General features: G+C 42.4%; 1 protein-coding gene across 8 annotated transcripts in view; it reads left to right on the top strand.

Annotated features, from left to right (window-relative positions):
• The window catches only part of PHACTR1 (phosphatase and actin regulator 1), a 459,703-nt gene that overhangs the window by 238,887 nt on the left and 195,189 nt on the right, over window positions 1-25,627 (top strand). For all 8 annotated transcript variants that reach the window (XM_073332014.1, XM_073332016.1, XM_073332013.1 and 5 more), the window contains one exon: window positions 12,727-12,891. In XM_073332014.1, the coding sequence (XP_073188115.1) occupies window positions 12,727-12,891 (165 nt within the window). The remainder of the gene's footprint in view (window positions 1-12,726; window positions 12,892-25,627) is intronic.

Here is a 25,627-nt window from a genome sequence, read left to right as displayed (position 1 = left end):
GCCTAGTTCCATTCTCTTTGGAACCCCGCTTCAGGTAGTTGAAGGCTGCTATCAAATCCCTCTTCACTCTTTTCTCTTCTGCAGACTAAATAAGCTCCATTCCCTCAGTCTCTCCTCCTAAGTCATGTACCCTAGCCCCCTAATGATTTTCATTGCCCTCCACTGGACTCTCTCCAATTTATCCACATCCATTCTGTAGTGGGCGGTCCAAAACTGGACACAATACTCCAGGTGTGGCCTCACCAGTGCCGAATAGAGGGGGAATAATCACTTCCCTTGATCTGCTGGCAATGCTCCTACTAATGCAGCCCAATATGCCATTAGCCTTCTTGACAACAATGGCACACTGTTGACTTTTATCCAGTTTCTTGTCCACTGTAATCCCAGGTCCTTTTCTGCAGAACTGCCACTTAGCCAGTCAGTCCTCAGCCTTTAGCAGTGCATGGGATTCTTCTGTCCTAAGTGCAGGACTCTGCACTTGTCCTTGTTGAACCTCATCAGATTTCTTTTGGCCCAATCCTCCAATTTGTCTAAGTCACTCTGGACCCTATCCCTACCCTCCAGTGTACCTATCTCTCCCCCTGAGCTCAGTGTCATCTGCAAACCTGCTGAGGGTACAATCCGTCCCATCATCCAGATCATTAATGAGGATGTTGAACAAAACCGGCCCCAGGACCAACCTCTGGGATACTCCGCTTGATAGCGGCTGCCAACTAGACATTGAGCCATTGATCACTACCTGTTGAGCCCAACGATCTAACCAGTTTTCTATCCACCTTATAGTCTATTTATCCAGCCCATACTTCTTTAACTTGCTGGCAAGAATACTGTGGGAGACCGTATCAAAAACTTTGCTAAAGTCAAGGTTTAGCACATCACTGCTTTTCCCACATCCTGAGAGACCATTATCTCATCATAGAAGGCAATCAGGTTGGTCAGGCATGACACACCCTTGGTGAATCCATGTTGACTGTTCCTGATCACCTTCCTCTCCTCCAAGTGCTTCAAAAAGGATTCCTTGAGGACCTGCTCCACGATTTTTCCAGGGACTGATGGGAGCTGACTGGTTTGTAGTTCCCTGGATTCTCCTCCTTCCCTTTTTAAAAGATGGGTACTATATTTGCCTTTTTCCAATCATCCAGGACCTCCCCCGATTACCACAAGTTTTCAGAGATAATGCCAATGGCTCTGCAATCACATCAGCCAACTCCCTAAGCACCCTCAGATGCATTGCATGGACTTGTGCATGTCCAGCTTTTCTAAATAGTCCTTAACCTGTTCTTTCACCACTGAGGGCTGCTCACCTCCTCCACATACTGTATTGCCCAGTGCAGCAATCTGGCAGCTGACCTTGTCTGTGAAGATCGAGGCAAAAAAAGCATTGAGTACTTCAGCTTTTTCCACATCATCTGTCACTAGGCTGCCTCCCCCATCAGTAAGGGTTACACACTTTCCCTGACCATCTTGTTGCTAACATACCTGTAGAAACCCTTCTTGTTACCCTTCACATCCCTTGCTAGCTGCAACTCCAATTGTTCTTTGGCCTCCCTGATTACACCACTGCATGCTCAAGCAATATTTTTATACTCCTCCCTAGTCATCTGTTCAAGTTTCCACTTCTTGTCAGCTTCCTTTTTGTGTTTAAGCTCACCGAAGGTTTCTCTGTTAAGCCAAGCTGGTTACCTGTCATATTTGCTATTCTTTCTCACATTGGGATGGTTTGTTCTTGCGCCCTCAGTAAAATACAGCCAGCAATCCTTGACTCCTTTCCCCTTCATATTAGCCTCCCAGGGGATCCTGCCCATCAGTTCCCTGAGGGAGTCAAATTCTGCTTTTCTGAAGTCCAGGGTCCGTATTCTGTTGCTCTCCTCTCTTCCTTTTGTCAGGATCCTGCACTTGACCATCTCATGGTCACTGCTGCCCAGGTTGCCACCCACTTCCCCTACCAATTCTTCCCTGTTTGTGAGCAGCAGATCAAGAGGAGCATGGCCCCTATTTGATTCCTCCAGCACTTGCATCAGGAAATTGTCCCCAACACTTTCCAAAAACTTCCTGGATTGTCTGTGCACTGCTGTATTGCTCTCCCAGCAGATGTCAGGGTAATTGAAGTCCCCCATGAGAACCAGGGCCTGTGATCTGGAAACTTCTGTTAGATGTCTGAAGAAAGCCTCGTCTACCTGATCCTCCTAGTCTGGTGGTCTATAGCAGACGCCCACCACGACACCACCCTTGTCGCTTTTGCCTCTAAACTTAATCCAAAGACTCTTCAAAAGGCTTTTCTCCAGTTTCATACTGGATGGAAACCCCAGTGTCACAGCTATATTTAAAAAGGCTATTTACAGAATCTGTTCTCATTGTCAAAATTACCTTTTTTTTTTTTTTTTTAAACGGGTGATGTAGCATTGTCTGTACACTGCAGCTTTTGGTTGACATTACAGTCCCATGTGGTGTCTGAATAATCTAAAGATTTGTGATTTAGAAGGCCCCTTTTTATAAAAACTATTATTGGATAATCTTACTTACAGGATCTGCAAAAGGGGGTCAGATATTTCTTTTAGTTGACCAAGAGTTTCCTAAGAAGTCACACAAAATTTTCAGAGTAACAGCCGTGTTAGTCTGTATTCGCAAAAAGAAAAGGAGTACTTGTGGCACCTTAGAGACTAACCAATTTATTAGAGCATAAGCTTTCGTGAGCTACAGCTCACTTCCTCGGATGCATATCATGGAAACTGCAGCAGGCTTTATATATACACAGAGAATATGAAACAATACCTACTCCCACCCCACTGTCCTGCTGGTAATAGCTTATCTAAAGTGATCATCAGGTGGGCCATTTCCAGCACAAATCCAGGTTTTCTCACCCTCCACCCCCCCACACAAATTCACTCTCCTGCTGGTGATAGCCCATCCAAAGTGACAACTCTTTACACAATGTGCATGACAATCAAGTTGGGCTATTTCCTGCACAAATCCAGGTTTTCTCACATCCCCCCCACCCCCATACACACACAAACTCACTCTCCTGCTGGTAATAGCTCATCCAAACTGACCACTCTCCAAGTTTAAATCCAAGTTAAACCAGAACATCTGCGGGGGGGGGGGGGGGGGGGGGTAGGAAAAAACAAGGGGAAATAGGCTACCTTGCATAATGACTTAGCCACTCCCAGTCTCTATTTAAGCCTAAATTAATAGTATCCAATTTGCAAATGAATTCCAATTCAGCAGTTTCTCGCTGGAGTCTGGATTTGAAGTTTTTCTGTTGTAAGATAGCGACCTTCATGTCTGTGATTGCGTGACCAGAGAGATTGAAGAGTTCTCCGACTGGTTTATGAATGTTATAATTCTTGACATCTGATTTGTGTCCATTTATTCCTTTACGTAGAGACTGTCCAGTCTGACCAATGTACCTGGCAGAGGGGCATTGCTGGCACATGATGGCATATATCACCTTGGTGGCTGTGCAGGTGATCGAGCCTCTGACAGCGTGGCTGATGTGATTGGGCCCTGTGATGGTGTCCCCTGCATAGATATGTGGGCACGGTTGGCAGCGCATCTCAAAATCGGCAGCATTCAGAGCTAGTTGTCCATTCATTAAAGGCCGGATTTCACACACTCCAAGAAGTTCCATTGTTTTCAGTTAAACTATTTGTAGAACAAGGTACTATCCCGGGGGGGGGGGGTGTCAGAATCCGGCCCTTCTGGATCATTCTGATAAATGGTGAAGTTGTAATCAGGTGCATACAATTATTGGTAACATGTCTGTGATCAAAAACATCACCACTATCTGATGATGTCACCTTTTTTTCTCACACCAGCTTTGCATTATTGTCATTCAATGGAATTACTCCCCAATTTACATCATTATCAGAGAAGAATCAGACCCTGAGAACTTAGTCAATACCAGCACCTGTCTGATGATGATTTAATGCAATTGGGAGCTGGCCTTTCACAGAAACAATATATTTGATAAAAATTAATTACCTCATTCACGATTGAAGGAAATTTAGGAATGGAATGATCTTGGAATCCAATTCTGTTTTTCATGCCGAAGAAGTCATTGCTAAGCATTTGAAGATTTGCCTAAAGGAAGCTGTGTTTATCTGTTCCACATCCTTGGGCATCAGAGGGTACTTTAACTGTGATTAATGAGCTTGAACTCCAGTTTTGATCAGTCAGGGCATGACTCAAATGAAAGTGAGGCTTGTCTCCATCTGGTCTAACAAGCTAACAGTATCAAGAGATACTATCCCGAGATGATAGCTATGCGGTTTGATTCCACCCTCAGTTACACAGATCCAGTCATCATTTACATCAATGGGAGTTGCCATCATGCAGGGACATGATCTCAAAATCCAATGAAAATCTTTTGCTTGTGACTTCTATAGTGGCTATTTCATTTAAGACCAGAGCCCTAGATTAGACATAACCCTACGTGTGTGCGATTTTACTTGGCTGTTTTCGATGTTGTGGGATTTAACCTTATTCTCACAGGCAGTTGCAAAGTAATTGTTGACATTTATTTTGAGAGAGAGTGACTGAGTCTGTATAGTGTTATGAACTTGCTGCCATGCCTGTAGGGACGCTGGCAGGATGAACATTGTATTTCCAAAAGCTTAGATATCAAGAAAGACCAAAAGGAATTGTTTGTGTGGATCCCTTGCATTCAGTCTCAGAAAGTAGGGTTGTATTTACATGTGCAGCTACTGAAGTGTTGGAGGGCATCTGGTTGAATGGTGCTGAACATAGATAAGAATATGGAGTGGAAATGAAGGGGGTAGGGAGGGAAGTGCCATGACATTGAGTGTGATAAGTAGGGTTGGGGGATATACCTGTAGTAGTGTGTTTGCACATTGATGCTGTTCCACCTGTAGATTGCATGTAATAGAAATAAAGTGCTTCTGTGCTTTCTAAGGGTCTGATCCTGCAATGCTTACCCGCAAAGGGCTAAATTGGGTCATTAACAGAGCGTTGAGTAAGGGACTGCACATGAAGGCACCATTCCATGGGGAATACCAGGAGGCATCATGCCTCAGAGACATCCCCCATTCCTTCTGGAGCATCCTGGTTGCCGTAGCAGTGTTAGTAACTTGTGGCACCGTTTTGCAGGGTGCAACATACCCTTCAATTCCACCTGCATGACCAACCAGCTCCATTGGTCAGCATGTGTGGGGGCAGTCTCAATGGCTCAACCTACTCCCTACACTCTCTTGCCACTTGCTTCATGGGGACGGCATCTTTCATAAGGCCCCTGAGCTCCCTTCTAGGACCTGGATCTAAGATCTGGGAGCCCAGATGCTGGCACACCATGGTTGGGCTGGGGATGTGTGATCATCTTTACTCCCCTCCTCTTCTTGTGGCTTAGGACATCGAGCCCCAAAGTAGTCCTATTGATGTCAGTTGGCTTACTGAGGCTTTTATGAATGGGCCTTAAAAAAGATAAGGAAAGGTAAAGGAGATTCATAGCGATTTTAGGAGCCTAAGTTGCAATGACTTTTGAAAAGGAGGCTTAAGCTCCTAACTCATTTAGATGCTTTAGACAAATTTACCCCTAGAAAATTATCAAATACTTGGTCTAACTTCAATAGCAGGTTTTTGTGACCAATAATAAGGAAATCTATATGTGTTAAACACTTCAGCAGTGAAGAACGTGATGAGCAGTGAAAGTCACATTGTGGATAAAGCATAGCTCAGATTAGTCAAACCTAATATTCTTTATTTTGTATCCTTACAGGCTTGGTTAGTAAAGTATCCATTCTACATATATAAAAATAAACAGTCTTAGAGATTAGAAGGATTTTGTATCAATAAAAACCACTGCAGCATAGTGTTGATTAAAGAAATTGTCTGACCTGTTGCAATCAGCCATTAATTATTAACAATTTAACCTCAAAATGTGGGGGAGGTATGAAGTGAGGTCTTGCACAGCTCAGTTTTTAAACTTTGTACTTTTCAATTATATACCTTTAATCAAGAGAAAAATGTATATACGCCACATTGATTAAACCTGCAGATGATATCAAACTTAGAAAGGGATTATAAACACCATATAGGAAAAATCAGAATTGCAGAGTGATCTGACAGGTGTATCGAGATGGGTAAATGTAAATGAGATGAGATTCTGTTTGCAGATAAAATGTAAAGTAATATACCTAGAGAGAAATAATCATCATCAGAGAAATGAGCTAGTGCTATTTAGAATGCAGAGAAATGAAGCTGCAGACCTCATAGGGGATCATAAACTGGATATGAACTGACAATTCAATGCCATTGCAAAAATGGCAAATGCCATCCTAAAGCATGTTTTTACTAGGATTTCTTATAAAGCAAATGAGGTAATAATCCCATCTCGATAAAACGGCGCTTGGAATGCTGCTTGCAGCGTTGGGCCTTTCATTGTAAAACAGACACTGAAAAGCTTTAAGGAAGGTTCAAATGGGAAGAAGGGGGAGGACCAGTAGAACTCAATGCCTGAAAAAAAAGGCAATTAAGGGACGATAACCCTACAAAAATATCAGGTGTTAATAGGAAAGCAGGAAAGGCTCAGCTTTCCTATAGGAGAATAAGGAAAAATGAGATTACCTGAATTAGATCATTTTAAATCTAATTTCAGATTAAGAGAACAAAAAAAAGTTTCAACAGTTATGGTGGTTGTTACTGGTTATTATAATGTTGGCTGGATGCTCTGAAGACCGCCAGAAAAGGGGTGTACTTTCACAATAACTCCACTGAGTTTTGTGGTGTATGGGGCTTTTAAGAACTGACTGTGTGTGTGGTTTAAGTTCTGGAACATTCTGGATTCAGAGTGCAAAAGAAGTCTTGACAACTAGAAGCAATTGCAGCTGAAATTGGTTAGAGACTGAAGCTAAGAATGAGGTGAGGTTAGATGTAGCTTGTAAACAAATTGACAACTCGATTATTTTGTTGTTACTCTTCTCCTCTATTTAAGGTCCTGTCGTTAAAGTCAGGACGTGAAGAAGAGCTCTGTGGAGCTCAAAAGCTTGTCTCTTTTGGTCCAATAAAAGATAGTGTCTCACCCACCTTGTCTCTCTCATATCCTGGACCAACATGTTTACAACAGCATTGCAAATTGCATAAATGAGGTTAGATAAAATACTAGTGGAGTTACTGGAGAGGAAGATGCTGTTTGATGCAGAGGGGTTGTTGTGCATGATCAGTTAGCTGATTGTCAGCCATTCAGCTATGATCTAGTTCTCTGTACCTGAATGCAGAGATGCAAGCATATTAATTTTTAAAATGAAATCTGGGATATTCTTTATCTCAACAACTGGTATGATGCCCACCCAGACATCTCCCAACCAAAACTGGGGCTCCTTACCATCTTTGAGGGTCATTGATCCATGTTTTGCAACTCTCAGAGCTTGGGAAGTAGGCCACCTCTGCATCCAGCTGATTTTCAGAGGGGGCAGGGACAATAGATACTCAGAAAGGCTTTGCATTGAAAGAGGCAGAACACTCAGAAGTGTGGAATACGAGGTTTTCAGTCATGTTTTCTCCTGGGCTTCACTGTTGCACCTACAGTAATAAGATACTGTTTTGCAAACAGTTCTTTGTCCTGACTATTCTACTTACACAGCCGTGTACCATCTGTGGTGCCTCTACATCATATTGCCAGCCCCAGGTACTGAGAAATCATGAGTCATGACCCAAAATACCCTGAGATTGTCTGTCTTCAAAATTGTGAGACAAAATGGAACATTTGTGGTTCTTTTGATTAGTTTGTGAGTCTTTGGGGGTGCATTATAGTCAGGTTTTCAAGTTTTTCTCTATAACCATGAGGACTAGAAACTTTTTTAATAGACCCTCAGATTCTTACCTAGTCCCTTGATCTGTGGCTTTATGAAGAACACCAAGTTTTGCTAGATTTGTGATTAAAATCCTGAATTGGCAACACTATTATCACCAGACACCTGTGAAACACCGTTCTATTTAGTCCTGTCATTTCTCCTGCAAGGCATTGGTGAGGAGGAAGATGATGAGTGGGAAGTGGGTCATCCTCCTGCCCTACTTTCAAGTCGTCTTGAAATCTTGCAGTGTCTTTCCATTTGTTCAGGAAAAGCCTGTGCGTCAAGCTTATGTGTATTTCAGTTCATGTGGTGTCCCGTTCACCAACAGTATTGTGTGCTTGACATTCCTGGGATATAAGGTGAACACCATTTGTACGTGCTGAGTATTTGTCATTATGGTGACGATTATAAACATCATCTTGTATTTGTTGTGCCAGTCAAAGGACAAAATTGCAATACTGTGATGAAAGGCCCCAAAACACACAGCAGTTTAGCAGTATCAGTATAGCAAATTGGTAAGTACTGACCTGCTTTTCTCTCCCAAAGGCAATAAATATGTAGGTCTGGGTTAGTTTGCAGTCTTGAAAGCACCACCTTCTTTGGGAACAGGAAGAGTGTGAAAACCGCCTACAAAGCCTGCTGTCATTAGTGGGTGTCAAAGCCCACAGCTAGTCAATAATCATGAGAAGCCAAAAAGGCAGAGGGAACATGGCTAATTGAAGCAAAAGAGATGACAGAAAATGGGAGTGAAGTATGGCTTTTACTCTCTTATCTTTACTCTAACTCCTTTATGAAGACTGTAGTGTATATGGTTCTAATTCAGTCATTCCTCTACAGTGATCATGATGTTTGAGTTAGTAGTACATTTGGAAGTATATTTCATGAAATGTGAAGTAGACTTTTTTTAAAAAAAGAGAGGGAGAAATTCTGTTACTTGCATTAGTTGCATTGTGCTTATTTGGAAAGGATGAAGGAGAAGAGCTCCCGGCTAATGGGATGCACAGTAGGACTCCTGGAACATAGTTCTGCATGAGACAAGATATTGAAATTCAGTGAAAGAAAGTCAAAATATGGAAATGGTTTTGACACTGTCTGTGACAGTTTCTAGCTCTTTATGGACTCGATCTTTATTTGGGTAACTTCTCTTTGACTTCAGTGAGAGATTTGCTTGAGTATAGACCCTTAGGAATTGGCCCTAAAAGAGGAAGTGCTCTTAAGGGGAGGAAAGCTGTAACTTACAAAGACGGTGTGTATCATGAAGAGAGGAGATCTATAATGGATATCAATTCAAACAGGACTAGCCCTAGCCTTAGTGATGCCCCAAATTAGAGCAGCCTTATAAAGAGGGAGTACTGCAGCTCTGTGCAATTTAGTAATCAAGAGTGATTTGTAGCAGTAATTGTGGCCCATTTGAGGAGCACAGGAGAGTGGGGGGAGGTGGGTTGGAGGGATTTTGAGTTCATTTGCAGTTTTGTTTCTCACATAGCTGTGTGTTTCATTGTGAAAGTCAGGCTGAATAAGAAGCCTCATGGTGTCATTCCCAGTTGGTTCAGCAGAATGCTTTTATACCCTATACAATTTCCAGTCAAGTATCACAGTGGTGCCCAGAGACCTGCCCATCTCTTTAGCAGAAGCTCTTAAAAGCCACAGCAGTGGAAAACATTGAGTCAGAGCATGGTTGGTTAGATGTGCCTTAGCCTCTGGCACTTTTTTTTTATTTTATTAAAGGGAAAAAGGGTTTGCTTTGATTCATGATTTCCTGAATGGAAAGTGAAAACCATTTTGTTCTTCAAAACAGAGTAACTTCCAGTGAAGTCAGAGGGTATAAGGAGTTTTCTGGTTTCTTCTTTGTTCCTCTCACTGATTTGCTCTGCACAACCATGCAATTTCTAGCCTTGATTCAGCAATCCCCAGGCTTTGTATCTGGCACCACATCACACTGAGCATGTCAGCTCTGTGTGCCATCCTGTGAAGAGCCACATGCTTTAACCAGGCTACCTTTTTTCTCTGCCTTTAGGGCAAAGCAAATGTTCTCCTAAGCGCCCCCACCTCCTCCAAAGTAGATTACTCTGCTCCTCCAGCCCGTGCTTTTCTGTTTTTTCTGCTTCTTCAGCAAAGTGCAGTGAAACATACACCTAACTCCAACTTTTTCCCCCACTTGGGCTTTTGTTATAATAGCTCAGTGGTGTAATGAGGAACATATTTTACCAGATGTGCCACATTTTATACTCGAGATTTTTTTTTTTAAAGAATCAGTGACTTTTTTGTCAGAATAAATTGATTAAACTTGTGTGCTTCAGTAGAAAAAGAAAAAATGTAGAAATGCAGACTGGGAGCTGGAGATTAGAAAATGTCATTGAGTTTGGAGTCTGAAACTTTCAAACTATTTTGGGAGTCTTGGAAAGCTAGTTCAAGTTTGTGAGCTATTTTTTTCCCCTGTAATTTAAATGCCTGTGCCCCTCCCCTTTCCCCTCCCCCCAAAAGACTGATTCATTTAATCAGAGTAGAAAAACAAGCTGCCTTTGTAGCTAAAAGGAAACTTGTTCTTTATATTTCAAAAAGAAGAGCTCCCCACCTACGATATCCTTCAAAATGTCTAGGTGGGCAGTCTGTGTATAAAGGCATATCTGAATATATAGGTAGCACCACCTGTACTTAAGGTTGCTTTATTGGAAGACTCTGTTTCCAATTGCCTATAACTTTGCCAAATTTTAACCATTTGGGCTGAAATGTCCCATGATGGCTGTTCGCCTCAGGCTGAATCTTCCCTTTTTCTTCCCTCCCTCCCCACTATCGCACCCTTTGGAAAGTTTGAACAAAAGCCATTCAGGCATTTCTAGGAAGAAGATTTTAGAAGAAAACACTATTAGAATTGTTACCTTATTATTAGAATTTGACAGCTAAAATCTACAGAGATTCTGTCAGCACTGAGCATGCTGCATCCCCTCACAGCTCCTACCTGCTGACTTCGACTGCATGTGTACCATCCCCATGGAGCAACTGAGCGTGCTTCAGCCCAGGGCTGCAGGGGCGGAGCTGGACTTTCCCTACAATTACTGCTCCCAGGTGCAGGGGATTCTGGTGGCACCATGCACAGGAACTGACAGCAGGGAGCCTGTGTCTCCTGTCCTCTCAATTACTCCTTGTCCCCCATTCCCCACTGATACCCCAGCAGCATGGAGGAGAAAACAGCCTTACTTGTATGAAGAAGGGGACAAGAGCTGGACTGGGGGGTAAAGAGGGGGAAGGAGGGTCAGCAATGTCAGAAATAGATTGGGACGCAGAGCCAGGGGAAAAGTGGGGAGGGTCGAGTGTTAGTGCTATGGGGATGAGGGAAAATTTAGATCTGATGTGAAACAGAGTGGGTGGGAGGAGGCTGTCACTGGCTGAACAAACAGGATTCGGATTGGGAGCCATTTGGATGAAGTAAAGACAGATTGGGCTGAGTTGCTCTAAACGGCTGTTGAGGCACTTGACTGCAGATCCCAGAATCATGGGAATAAAGGAATTGTGAAGCCATCTTCTCCTCCGCCCACCCTGTGCTGAGCAGAGCTCAGCCAGATTGTAGAACCTGGGTTGGCTCTTAGTTTGATATTGAATAATGCTACTGTTTTTGTCTTTTTTGAAACTGCTAATGGAAATTATAGTTAGACGGGGAGACATAAATCCAGGTCTTTGGCTGTATTTTATAGAGCATAAATGGAGGGAAAGACCAAGCTCTGCTCTTTCCACTGAGGCACTATAGAATTTGGGGGAACATAGTAGGATGCAGAGGGGCAAAATGGCAGGAGGATGGGAAACAGTTACTTCACCTTTCATACTGGAAAAGCACATTTGATTGCAGTTTATTCTGCTGGGTTTATTTTTATTTTAAAAGGAGCCTGAATCAAATGCCCTTAAACTTTGGGGAGGTTTAGATCTGATCTATGTGGTTCAGATCCATCTCTAATTTTAGTGCAATACTGATAATTTGATCACGAATGTATTAATTTTCAAAAATACCAGCATAAAGTTTTGCCTGTAAAAGTGAGGGGGGTGTTCCCTACAGATAACTATGCATGAAAAATCTCCCCAAAATTTTCAAATATGATTAATCGTCTTGCACCAAAAATAGTATAATGCTGCACGCATAGTTGACTCTTTTGCACTCACTTGCATGTGTTGTGGGTGCAGTTTAGATTTTGACCAACAGAAGATTACTTGTTGCAACTATTCAACTTCTGAAAATCTTCATTAGAAATATTTTAGCACAACAAACTCAGTGCAAATTGTGACCATGCTAGGAAATTCACTGCAAAACCTCCTGTGTTAAAGGAAAGAAGTTTCAGAACATACTCATAATCGCTATGATGCCAGGTGTTGATAAGTTTGAACTCTACTGGATTTCCAGAGTTCCTTGGTTGAGAGAATGGACTGGAAGGGGAAAAGAATGAGATGTTAACTGAGACAGTAATGGCCCCCAAGGAATTTTTAGTCCTCACTATTTATCAAATAATATTTCACATACATTGTGGTAAAGAGTGGCAATATTTCTCCTGAAACAGTAAGTTGTTGTTCTTTTGCTCCTCTCTGTCCCTGATAAACATCAGAACGGCGAATGGAAACACCACCAAAAATAATCAATGCTTTTAAAATCTCCCTGGAGAAAAATCTCTCTCAAGCTCCTTTGCCAGTGCTGGCTGGGTGACGGATTACCCAAGACCAAAGCATCTCCTCTGATTAATTTGTTGATATGATTAATATTGACCTTTGTAACCGGGCTTGGATTCCATTTAAAGGATTAAATAAACAAAATCTTTGTCACATTATTTGACTGCTATCCGTACCATGAAAATGTTGACCATCTGTGCGGTGCTACACAATGTTGTTAACGCTTCCTTCTTTTTCTTCTTCTTCTCCTCCTCCTCTTGGGGAAAAATAGCTGACGAAGTGGAAAGACTGGCTGCAATGCGTTCAGACTCTCTAGTACCAGGCACCCACACTCCTCCAATCAGGCGAAGAAGTAAGTTTGCCAATATAGGAAGGATTTTCAAGCCATGGAAATGGAGGAAGAAGAAGAGTGAAAAGTTCAAACACACTTCTGCAGGTAATAAACATGCATTGGCTGACTGTTTTTAAATTGTTTGTTCAAATGAGCTGAAAACAGTACAGAGTCATGAATAAGTAATGTAGGCACAAACAGTGATCAACTTAAAAATATTATAACTTTGTTGGAAATGTACTCCAAATTCTAAAAAGATATATCACTTTGTTGCTGAGCATTTTTTTAAAAATCCCATTTTTGTGTGATGCATTTAAAAAACAATGGAACAATTTTGAAGTGCCAAAACTTGCCACAGGTGTGTACGCAACCTCTGATATTAGTGAAGCTCAGAAAAAGCAAGTAAACCAAATGAAAGTCACGTTGACTTCTGTTCTATGAGAAACATGGAGGGAAAAAGGTCAGAGTAACTGGTAAAAATCAAGAGAGAACATCAGTGGAGAATGCAGTTACTTTCAGATGTTGTAAAAGTTTTTACAAATAATGAAGAATTAAAATAATAACCAGGAAAAAGCAGTTAAGACCATTTAAACTGATATAATAACAAATTATTCATTCAACTGGACTGGAATGACCAGTATCCCTTCTTCTGAGACAAGTGAGGCTCTTTCGCCATGCCTTTCTCAGATTCCTACTCTTGGACATTTTTTACGAAAAGGTATTGAAAATTGCAAAAACATGTTTTTGTATCAGAGAGAGGGCTGAGCCAATACCCCAGATCCAAACACTAACTTTGGGAAAGTGTGGAGTGTATCTGTGAACCTTCTCCCCACTGCCTCTACAATGATTTTGGGGTGGCTGTGGCAAAATAAGATTTTTCACTTCATACCTCTTTTTATGAAGATAAACCCAGAAACAGAATACTATGGATCTCACACTGTGAGGTGCCAGCAGTGATTCTGGATATCACACACTTGACTGCTCCCCTGTCTACAGCACAGTGAAAGTTTATAGTGTAGACAAGACTTAACTGTGCGCTCTGATCCTGCAGGCCCTTACTTGTGTTAGTGGTCCTTACTCACCAACAAGCAGCATTTAATTAAGAGGGAATTCTCACATGAGTATGAGATAATTGCACAAGTTACGGTTTGCAGGGTGAGTGCCTAAAACCACTCAACTACCTGGCTTTACAACTTCTGCCTGGTCTGACAGGCAGAAACAAATGTATTGGAATAAGTGGCTGTGTTGCTCTGAGAGACTATCTTTTTTTTGGCTTGTGACATGATTTTGCAAAACAAATGGCCTGCCCTTCATGTTCTATCAGTCATCACTGTAGATCTCTGTGGCACAATTTCTGTGAGAGTCTCATAGCTCTTCTGAAACCCAATTACTAAAGCATTTTAGTAACCACACAGAGAATAAATCCAGTTGGCCAATATGTCTTTTAATTTAACAACATGTACATTAATTTAAATTTAAAGGCTTTAATTGGATAATAAGAATCAATTCGGAAGCTAATAAAGTCAGTCCAGTGAGAGGGACCATTGTTTATAAGCTATATCAAGCTCACTTTATCCCAACAGTTAGTTACCTCTAACCCAGAGGTGGGCAAACTATGGCCCATGGGCCACATCCGGCTCATGGGACCCTCCTGGCCTGGGAGGCTAGCCCGCGGCCCCTTCCCCATTGTCCCCACTCCCAGCAGCCTCAGCTCATTGCACCGCTGGCGCAATGCTCTGGGCGGCAGGGTTGCGAGCTTCGGGGCAGCACAGCTGCAAAGCTGCAGCCTGACCCGGTGCTCTGTGCTGCGTGGTGGAGTGGCTGGCTCCAGCCGGGCAGCGCGGCTGCCTGTCCTGGTGCTTTGGGCAGCATGGCTGTAGTGCTGCCAGCCACTGGCACTCCAGACAGCGTGGTAAGGGGGCAGGGAGCAGGGGAGGTGGGATAGAAGGTAGGGGAGTTCGGAGTGGTGGTAAAGGGGCAGGGGTGTGGATAGGGGTTGGGACATTCAGAGGGTGAAGAACAGGGGGGGTTGAATGGGGGCATGGGTCCCAGGGGGGGCAGTCAGGAAGGAGAGGGGGATTGGATGGGGCGGCAGGGGGACGTCAGGGGCAGGAGTTCTGGGGGCGGTTGGGGACAGGGAGAAGGGGTGGTTGGATGGAGCAGGGGTCCCGGAGGGGCAATCAGGGGACAGGGAACAGGGGGGGGTCGGATTGGGGGCGGGGGCCAGGCCACACCTAGCTGTTTGGGAGGCCCAGCCTCCCCTAACTGGCCCTCCATACAATTTCAGAAACCTGATGTGGCCCTCAGACCAAAAACTTTACCAAACACCCTTGCTCTAACCAGACCCCTCTGCAACTGGCTAATCTTTTGAACTCTGCGTTCCAGTATCTTCCAGACTTTAACTAGTAACTAGACAGTATTGCCACAGTTCTGACAGATCCTCACCCCACAGTGCCCTTTGTAAAATGATAAATGTAGTCTTTGGTAAAGGCTACAATTCTAAGTGTCTGTGAGAAAGTTGATGCTTACTCCTAAAGTTCCTTCTTTACATTTGCAGATTCAGTTTGGACAATAAAATTTGCACTGATATCACCACCTTAGTTAACAAAGATGACAGTCCTAGTTTTAATCAACTATATGGCTCCAATCTCTTTTCCTGAAATTTCATCTTACAACAACTGGCCAACGTCTCTCTTCATCATTTCTCCATGTATTTCAAACACATGTGACACTTGTACTAATATTTTAATTATAATATAGTTTCCCTTCCTTCCTTGTAATTTCAAACTAGTACCTCGTGGCCTCGGCATAAAAGCCAAGCATTGTTATTTTGTGAGTTCTTACTCTGTACTCTTTCTCATTTAATTATTTTGCTTAAATCTGATCTAATCAAATTAAATGTAATTCTTAATTGGCATTTAAGAAGTTATTTGGCTGAAGTTTTCTCTGCAGTGTAGGCTAACGTGTGTGATGAAAAAAGTGTGCATTGCAGTGTTTAAGGGGTCTGTCCTCACTCTTGATTGATCATTTTAGGAATCTGTATAAAACATTCTGCTAACACATTTGAAGCCGGGTGATATGCAGCCGAGAGAGCCCCTGATTCTGCAGTCAGAACTGTGTGGAGTGTTGGAGTCACTCTTGCAGAACTAAAATGTGGATAGAGAAACCCAAGATCTCTCCCAGTCTTTCCAGGAATGTAGAAAGCAAAGGCATTGGATGGAAAGGCCCAGATTTTCAAAAGTGGCCTTTAATTTTGGGTGCCTCCATTTTTGAGTGCTAGGTGACAGAACTGATTGTCAGAGATGTTAAGCACCTACACAATTTCACCTGATGGCACTGGCAGTTGCAAGTGCTGAGCACCTTTTGAAAATTAGACCATAACTAAAAAACTGGGGTTTTTTTTAGAATCCACTCTTGAAAATTTTACCCATTGTTTTTATGGGAGTGAATAAGGACAGACTGTGGATCTCTCACCTGTTTACTCCTGTTGGACCCAAGTTCCCTGGAGACTTTAAAATAAAAGATCATTTTCAACCAAGCAAACAGATTAGTATCCAAAAATGTACTGCAATAAATTATCCTGCTTGGCATAAGATGATCTACTGGGTCTTTTCCATCTCTCTTTTCTGTGGTTTTGGAGTTACATATTATGCATCATTTTTAAATTTGGCATTTCAAGTGGACTAAAAATCATAAAATTGCTAAATTGTGTACAGAAGATACAGCTATGATTTTCACACTGAGGACGATTGTAGCATTTGTCTATTTTTATCAATGAATTGCCAAAGGGGAGTTTCTGAAGAAATTCGATGTTTGTTCCACTCTATAGCAGCATCTTTAAGCCTTCTTGAAATCTGCTACATAATATATTCCCTGGCTTTAAGAACCAGGCTTTGCCTAGCTGGAGTCAAAAGGCTTTTTGAGACTGTACTAACCCCCTTGCCAGCACTACACATTGCCTTAATGGGACATTTGTGAGAAGGGCCCTTAAATGTATCCCGTCTTACAAGAAAGGAATGTTTAATGAGGCCATTTGGTTTTTATGCTAATTACACTACCAGCTGCTGTGAAGATTATATGATGAAGCCACCCCAAACAGTAATACTGCAGCATAACTCTGCAATAATGTATTCCTGCAAAAAAATAATGTAATACAATTAATCTATTAGAGAGAGGATTTACAATACGTGTTTCAAGGCATGGAGAAGAGTTGCAGTGAAATGCACTCTTAATATCTTAATCCGCTTCTTTTTCTGAGGATTAGGGAGCATCATTAGTCAGCTGTGTCAAGAAATGTTTCACCAACAAAATTAGTAATAACGAAATCTCTAGTTTTTGGGAGACAAAACAAGAGTGTCTGTCTGAAAAAGCTGATCCTCTTGTGTAACAATTTGTTCTATAGCATCAGCTGCTATCACAGTGATACATGAATGGACAACCACCCTCAAAACAGCCTGGTTCTTGAAGACTAGCCCTTTTAGAATGTCTTTGTTTAATGACAGAAATATACTCAGGTTTATTTTTATTTTAGATCACATCTGACATGTGGAAACTAATGACCATGCTTCGTACGCTACTGGCCTCCATTTGTGCTCTTAGTGTTTTTTTTCTGTCCTTTTATAGAGGTGGAGAAAAATAACAAGATCATTCTAAAGAAAAATGGAGTCATGGGGGCATCCGTATGTAACAGGAACAGAAGAACACTATGATTCCAAAGCATAGGTGTCCAGAGTGCGCCCCAAATGCCAGATGTAGGGCTGGATATCTGGCCCATTGGCCACCTTTTCTCTTTACCTAAAGGATGAGGACAAAGCTTATCAACAGCAGGGTTTTACTTTTGGTGAGCTCGTACAGTGAGCAATTTCTAATATTCTCACAGCTGTGTGTATTTATTCATAATAGATAGCTGGGTCCCTTGGAATGCAAGCAAGCTTCAGTCCTTAGCATTACAGAGTTTAGGCTCTTCTGCTGTAGGAAACATATATCCCCAGTGTAACTCCATTGACTTTCTTGGAGTTACACTAGAGATGAATTTGGCCCTTGAGATCCAGAGCAACAAAGTATAAATATTACAGTGCCATTTGAAAGGAACAGTAGTTAGCCTCTACAAGGGAAAGCTGTTAGATGTCTTCACTAAGTATTGATGGTGAAGGAGTTTTATTTCAGTTGGGGATCCAACTCTCAACCAGCATTTCCAACAATGGGATAAAAGAAGCAGGAATCCCTCAGGCTGGAGTGGTAGTATATCGATTGAGTGCTACTGTATCAGTGACCTGCTGCATATCTGACCCATATTTTACTTCTGCTACTTGTCATAGTATTGCGAGCACATAGTTCAGTGACTCAAGTCTCATAGGTTCTTTTAATTATTATAGTGGCTTCCCACTATTTGGCTATCTTAGAATCATGGTAAAAATGCCAAATGAATAAAATGTTGTGAATGTGAATTATAATCCCATGAAAAATGTGACCTGTAAATATAAGTAACCTAGACAAAGAAATCACTCCATTGGGTCAGTCTAGGTCTGTGGAGTAGAGGATTGCTAACTTATGTGGGTGGGTAGGTGGGCGGATGGATGGATGGATATATTGTATAATAAATTGTTGCCAGAAAGAGAATCAATTTTTTAAAGAAGGGTTTAAAATGGAAAATCAGAAGATGAATAAGAATCAGACATAGGCTGACATATAGTAATGCACAGAGGTGAGAATTTGTCTCTCTTCTTAGGTTTCAGAGTAACAGCCGTGTTAGTCTATATTCGCAAAAAGAAAAGGAGTACTTGTGGCACCTTAGAGACTAACCAATTTATTTGAGCATAAGCTTTCGTGAGCTACAGCTCACTTCATCGGATGCATACTGTGGAAAATACAGAAGGTGTTTGTTTTTATACACACAAATCATGAAAAAATGGGTGTTTATCACTACAAAAGGTTTTCTCTCCCCCCCCACCCCACTCTCCTGCTGGTAATAGCTTATGTAAAGTGATCACTCTCCTTACCTTTTGTAGTGATAAACACCCATTTTTTCATGATTTGTGTGTATAAAAACAAACATCTTCTGTATTTTCCACAGTATGCATCCAATGAAGTGAGCTGTAGCTCACGAAAGCTTATGCTCAAATAAATTGGTTAGTCTCTAAGATGCCACGAGTACTCCTTTTCTTTTTTCTCTTTTTAGGAATCTTAGTCTAAGAGCTACAAAACAGAAAAGGTGCAGAATATGATTATATCGTATATCTGCTTGAACTGGAAATTAGGGATGGACTCTAAGGGCCAAATTCAGTGAAAGTCCTTTAGTTCAGGACTTAATTTGGAAACTAAACAGAAGAAGTGCAGTGATTAGAGCAGGAAATGAAAAGGCAAGTGTACTGGGTTCTGTTCCGAGTTCTGCTACTGATCTGAGTCCCAATCCTGCTCCCACTGAAGTCAGTGGTGATAATATTGGGGTATTGCGGGGCTAAAATAGTGTTTCACTAACTCTGGCAATTTTATCACAAGTCTCTCAATATTTGGTATTTTTTCCTTAAAGTTCCAGCTTATGGAATCAAGTGATTAGGTGAAAATTTCAGCTTTTTAAAAAAAAAAAGAAAAGAAAACCAAGAAAAATAGCTTGAAAATGTGAAGCAAGTGCATCTTAAAGGCTTAGAAAAAAAGGACCCCAAAGTGTGTGGGGGGGTTAATCTCCCTACTTTTCAGCCAATCTGATGCTATTTGAGGCCTAACTTGTAACATTTGAACTTTTAGGGTAGGCAATACAGTACTAAAACCAGTTAATGATCGTATCGGGGACATAATGTGATATGTATTTATGGAGCAATATAGTTGCAGATAAGATTCATACTGGTTTGCATTGATTTGTATACACTGACACAATTAAACCTTTTGTTAAATGTATCTGAGTAGCCTGGTGTTTACAGGATGTACTTTAGAAAAGAGCAATTCAAAAATAGATCAGTGACAGCTAATCCTTATTAACTATTTCTATATTTCTTCATACAATGGCAGGTACTTCTTACCTGATTGGAACATGGCCCTGCATGGTTAGGCTCTGATTCTACATTTGGATGCACACGTGCAGCTCTGATTGCAGGACTGGGGTCTGAGTTTGTCTTTGAGTTTTAATTTGGAAAGTAACATTGTACTTCTTCATGTGTAGTTCTCTAAAATCAATAACACATTTAAACAGCAGGTCCGGATTAACGCAGGGGCTTCAGGGGCTGCAGCCCAGGGCTAAGGGGGGCCCCGCAGGCCAGATGTGGCCTGCTGCTTCTTTTAAGTCAGCTCGCTGCAAGTCTCCGCAGCTCCCATTGGCCGGGGACAGCGCCTGTGGGCACGGGCAGCATGCACCATGCAGAGCAGCCTGGTCCCCCCACCTACGGGCTGGACTTGTCTGCCACCTCGGGAAGCAGAGCAGCGCGGAGCCAGGGCAGGCAGGGATCCTGCCTTAGACCGCTGCAGCACCAACCAGGAGCTGCCCGAGATAAGTGCCTCCTGGCCAGAGCCTGCACCCTACACCCCCAACCCCCTATCGCAGCCCGGAGCTCCCTCCTGTGCCCAAACTCCCACCCAGAGCCCACACCCACACCTGTACCCCAACCCCCTGTCCCAGCCCTGAACCCCCTCCCACACCCAAACTCCCAGATAGAGCCCGCACCCCAAACCTTCTACCACACCCCAATCCCCTGTCCCATCGCTGTTCCCACCCCCACAGCTGGAGCTGCACCCCTCCCGCACCCCAATCCCAGCCCTGAGCCCACTCCTAGACTCCCAGGGGCCCCACAAAAGCTAATAGTCCTGGACCCACAGGAGAGTTAATCTGGCTCTGTTAAACAGCAACCAATCTGTTTACTGCAGCAGGCAGTATAAATTCAGCTCTTTCACTAACTTGAAATAGTTATCACATTTTCAATTTAACCAATGGTACCATTCACCAGCTTTTTTAAAAAAAGTTACTACAGAGTTCACATTTACCAGTGGCTCCTGATTGAATCTGAAGACACAAATCCATACCTTCTCCCTGCATTTTGCAGGATATTTTCAGTCTCAAAATGCTCCTCATTAATTCTTCAATTAAAAATAGTACAGGGCCGACAGCTGGAAGTGCATAGATAAGGCATGCTCTGAGTAAGGGCTGAACAGAGCCCAGAAATACCGCTGCTTCATGGTGTCATGTAGATGTGCTGAAAATCCCTCACAGCGAGCCTGATTCTGCTCCCACTGAGGAACTGTGTTCTGTCCTTGATTTCAGTGGGTGGAGTGCCTTGCAGTCAGATACTGATACTAGAAGCCCATACTCAGAGTTAAATACGGAAGGTCTGTAAGCCCTGTTGCAGCTATGAGCTTGATCCTGTGTGATGCTGAGCACCCTTAACTCCCACTGAAGTCAGTGGGATATAAGGGGTGATCGATACCATGCAAGATCAAGTCCTGTGTCCCTGATTCAGGACCCCGTGGGTTGCCGGGACACAGATGTGGGCTTTGACATTTTAAAATGTGTACTTAGGGCTTTATTTTTGTTAGGAATATGCCTGAGGAAACATTTTAAAGCCCCTGAATTTTCTATTGTTGCTACCTAGAATCAGAACTCCATGTAGAATTGTGTACAGGGACTTCATTTAAAAAAACTGTAAGCCCTACACCAACTAGCCTCAGTGCTTTATCGCCCTGATCTAAAGCCCATTGAATGCAATAGTAAGACTCCTGTTGAATTTAGTGGGCCTTGGATCCAGCCGTATATAAGTTTGATTGATACATGGCATTTCTTCCACAATTCTAAGCCTAATGTAATTGAGAAGATCTACTACTACAAACAAGTTAAAAATTCAGTTGGGTAGATGTATCTTGGATATAAGTGACATACCCTTGGTAAAATTTTGGCTAATATGTATGTATATTTGGATATGTCATAATTGGCCACATGGCTAGTGACTTTTCCAGAGTTGATCTCTTTAGGAAGATTCTATTTTACCTTTTTTAATAATCAGTCTGAGTTATTTTCAGCAGTCCATTTTGGAGATTCTTTTTTCCCCCGTGGATGGAAATGATTTTCCTGCATTTTAAAATAGGTGCAATGTAATATTAATGTGCCCAGTGCTCAGGAGATGTGACTGGCCAAAATAGTAGCACAACAGCTCACTAGTAATAGTAATGCAATAGTAGTGCAATAGTAATAATAGCTAAGGAATTTAGTTCAGTCCTTGCAGAACTCGGCCTACGCAATTCTCCACTTACTCCTGTGTCCCCAGGCCAGTGTTTCCTAAATGGCAGCACAACTGAATGGAAGACGACAGGGTGACTGGTACTGCTGAGGGGTACAAATAAATCATCGCTTATGATTTTAGATGGGGAGAGAAATAATTGCCCACAATCAATGAGTAGAATTGGTTGGTAATCACAGTAAAGGGGAGCGGCAGTTCAAAAGCTATCATTTTCCAGCTCCTACCTCCATTCCCAAATGTACAGTAGACCTGTACTCAGATATGTTTGGGGCTATGCAGGTTTTGAGGACATGACCAGTAGAAGGAAGAGAACAAAGGAATGGCTGCTCTGGGTGGCATCATTCCCCTGCTCACCTCTAGAAATGCTTAGAGAAATTAACTTTGATCCTCTGATCTCTAATGATCATGAAAACCCATTCTCTCTCATCCTTCTGGGAAGGAGGATATGGTGGAATCAGCTGGGGACAGGAAAGTGTAAGCAAGAACACAACTCCTAAGGAAGCCATGTTGCCAGAAAAGAGAAGCAGGGGCCAGGGAAGCAGGAAGGGGCAGAAGGAAGCCCATAGGTGTCCCTACTTGCTGCACTCATGGCATCAAGATCGGTCAGGATCAGACATGATAAAGGTATAGAAAATAATACATGCTTTAGAGAAGGTCAGTTTAGAGCTCCTATTTACCCTCAGAATACAAGAATGAGGGGATAGCCATTGAAATGAAAAAGCAACATATTTAAAGGCAATTGAGGAAAATGCCCAATTAATCTACGGAACTCTGTCACATTACATTATTGAAACAAAGGAAAGAGATTAGTGGGTTTCAGCAAAAATTGGCCTCACCTCACCCTTTACATGGCTGTAAAAGGGACTCCTGCAATAGCAGTCCTTGGGTTTCCTGTTCCTTGAAGAGTGCAGGGACTCTGGGCTCCTGCCATGCTCTGGGGAGCACGGTGCCAAAATGGAAGATGGGGAAGAGGCAGAGTCATGGTACCTATTGCCAGCAGTGCAAAAAAGTCCCCAATACATTGATTAATAACTTTTCCAGTTTCTCATGTTAAAGATAATATTTGGCCAGCAGAGTGAGACTGGCTTGCCAGGGTGATGGACTAGATTGCACAGCCCCTGTGTTCATGGAGAAGCTGTGGGAGAAATTGTGCCTCAAGCAGTCACAACCTCTCTGGCGCTCCTCCTGGGGTGGTGCAGCTCCGCACTGCCCTCTACACAAGGCTGTGGTGTAAATGCTGCAGTCTGTTTTAGTGGACATCTAGGAGCATGAGAAATGATATCCCATCTTTGACTCTGCTCCAAAGCCTACGGAAGTCGGAGACATCACCAGACTGGGCCAGAGCAGTGTCTGATATCCTGTCTCTGACAATGGCTAGTACCATAATGTTTCAGAGGAAAGTAGAAAACACCAACAATAGATCTTTTTAATAATGTGCCTACAAGGAAAGTTCTGTCCTAACCCCAGGCTGTTAGGGCCTGATCCAGAGCCCACTGTTTGCAATGACTTTTCCTTGATTTCCCCACAGATCTCAGGGAACACTCATAGAGTAAGAGAACCACACCCATTACCCTTCTTTGGCTATGAAAACCCCAGTCTCCCACTGGGATGATCTGTGAGAGAAAGCACGTGGGGTTTCCTTTTATCTTGGCCTTCCTGGTAGTTTTTATGGAGGAGGCATGATTTGGTCTTTAGTGTGGTAACCTGGTCTGGGAAAACTGTTATATAGACTTTCCCATTTATTTTAAAGTATTTCTCCCCGCCCTTAACTGAAAAATATACAAAGTTAGTTCAGCTCTAAAGATCTGGTTTACACTAATAATTGTCATTATGGATGTTGTTATATTTGGAACCAGAAAACCAAAGATTTCAGTAATGAGCCATTTGCTCATTGAACCTTGGCTTATTCAACCCATAAAATGAACAGTATTGAAAATTTCACATGGGTGGCTTAATTAGCTGGGAATGTACAACATCAAAAAAGAAGAGTCTATCGCAATGTCCATATAAATAAATAATACACTTTTTGCTCATGGGTCAGTTGAACCCCTTTCACTTCTTACAGAGAGTATCTTTCTAATATACGGATCCTTTTCTTTGACAATGATCTGATCATTGAAGATTTGATAAATGAGGATTATTTTTACAAGGGGATAAATCTAATGCGGTGCCCATTTAATCTCCGTGATCTTTTATTACAGCTGCTCATCTCTTCTAGCTGAAAGTAATTAGAGTAGGGATGAGCTCTTGGACCCCTACACCAAGAATGGAGTATATAATATAGTCCCTTTCATTTAGATGGTCTCAGTCTCTTTTGAAGGTATAGCTGGGAACCTGCAAACCTTAAATGTTGTTAGACTGCCAAGACAGGATAGTGCATCTTGGTCAAGCAAAACAAAATTATGAATTACAGTAGTGCCCTATGATCCCAACCAGGATCAAGTCCCTGTTGTACCATACTGCACAAGCATATAGGAAGGCATGTACTCTGGTCCAAGAAGCCATAAATATATAGTGTATTTATGTGTGTACATATGCATGTATATATAAAATATCTTTCATTAGATGTCTTCATAGCCTCATAGAAGATCATTGCATGACAATTGAGGAAAATGGGAGTTTTATCTGAGTAAGATCTACAGTATTTCTCTCTTTGAGACAACTCGCCTTGTACAAGAGAGTGATTTTTGTGTGTGCATGTCTGTTCCCTTTCAAGCATATTTTCATCCAGGAAATACAGTACGTTATCATGTTATGCACTGTTCTTCAAGGGCTCACCAGCATGAGTCACAGTTCTATAACCTAACCTTATATGGAGTGGGGAGCAATACTTTGTACCCTTGGGTGCTGTGTGATTTACACGATCCTCTTTTGTTTCCTTGTGTTTGTGGAGATGGTGACCATCCTAATTAGGAGCTGAGAATGGGAAAAATGGTGCTGAGAATGGGTATTAAAAACTTCCCAGGAAAGCTAGAAAGAAAATAGAATTCTATAGCAAAAACCTACAACAGTGCAGAGTAAAGGTTGCTTAGTAGTAGGTTGTCCCCTTGCAGAATGCTGAGTTGAGCAAATACCAGACTTCTGAAAACCAGGAAATTCACAGTTAAAGTTGCCCATGCAGCCTTAACTCTGCCCTCTTTCAGCAAAACCCCAGTATGCCCTGTTTATCACATATACCTTTATTCTGACAACCCCAAAGTTGCTAAAAGCTCTTCATTTTTTACAACCCATTCATACTCACACACAGGAGTCCATCTCTAGCACTGCACAACCCCCCGCCCCCAAAAGCCCCCCATATCTAGGTACAAACATGGGAGGAGAGAATACAAATCTGACAGGTTCCCTGCCCCTATTTTGCTCTAGTCCCCTTTCCCATTGTCCCACCCTTCCACTCTCTCTAAACCCCATGCCTCCCTCACTTGAGTCCCCAGCGTCTCTTCCCCTCCCCTTCCATCAATCCCCATTTATGTCCCTCTCCCCTTATTCTCCCATTTCTCCATCCCCTAATTATTCCTTCTGTTACCAGATTTGCCCATTACTTCAGGGTATGCTCATTGATTAGGGTTATTCTTCTGGGGTGAGAGGGTGGGTTCTGTAATTCTGTCACTGTACTGCTTGTGTCC

The sequence above is a fragment of the Lepidochelys kempii genome, chromosome 2, assembly GCF_965140285.1.
Source record: "Lepidochelys kempii isolate rLepKem1 chromosome 2, rLepKem1.hap1, whole genome shotgun sequence".
In the NCBI taxonomy this organism is placed as follows: domain Eukaryota; kingdom Metazoa; phylum Chordata; order Testudines; family Cheloniidae; genus Lepidochelys; species Lepidochelys kempii.
The sequence above is the reverse complement of the archived record's forward strand: the minus strand, read 5'-3'. Positions and strand labels throughout refer to the sequence as shown.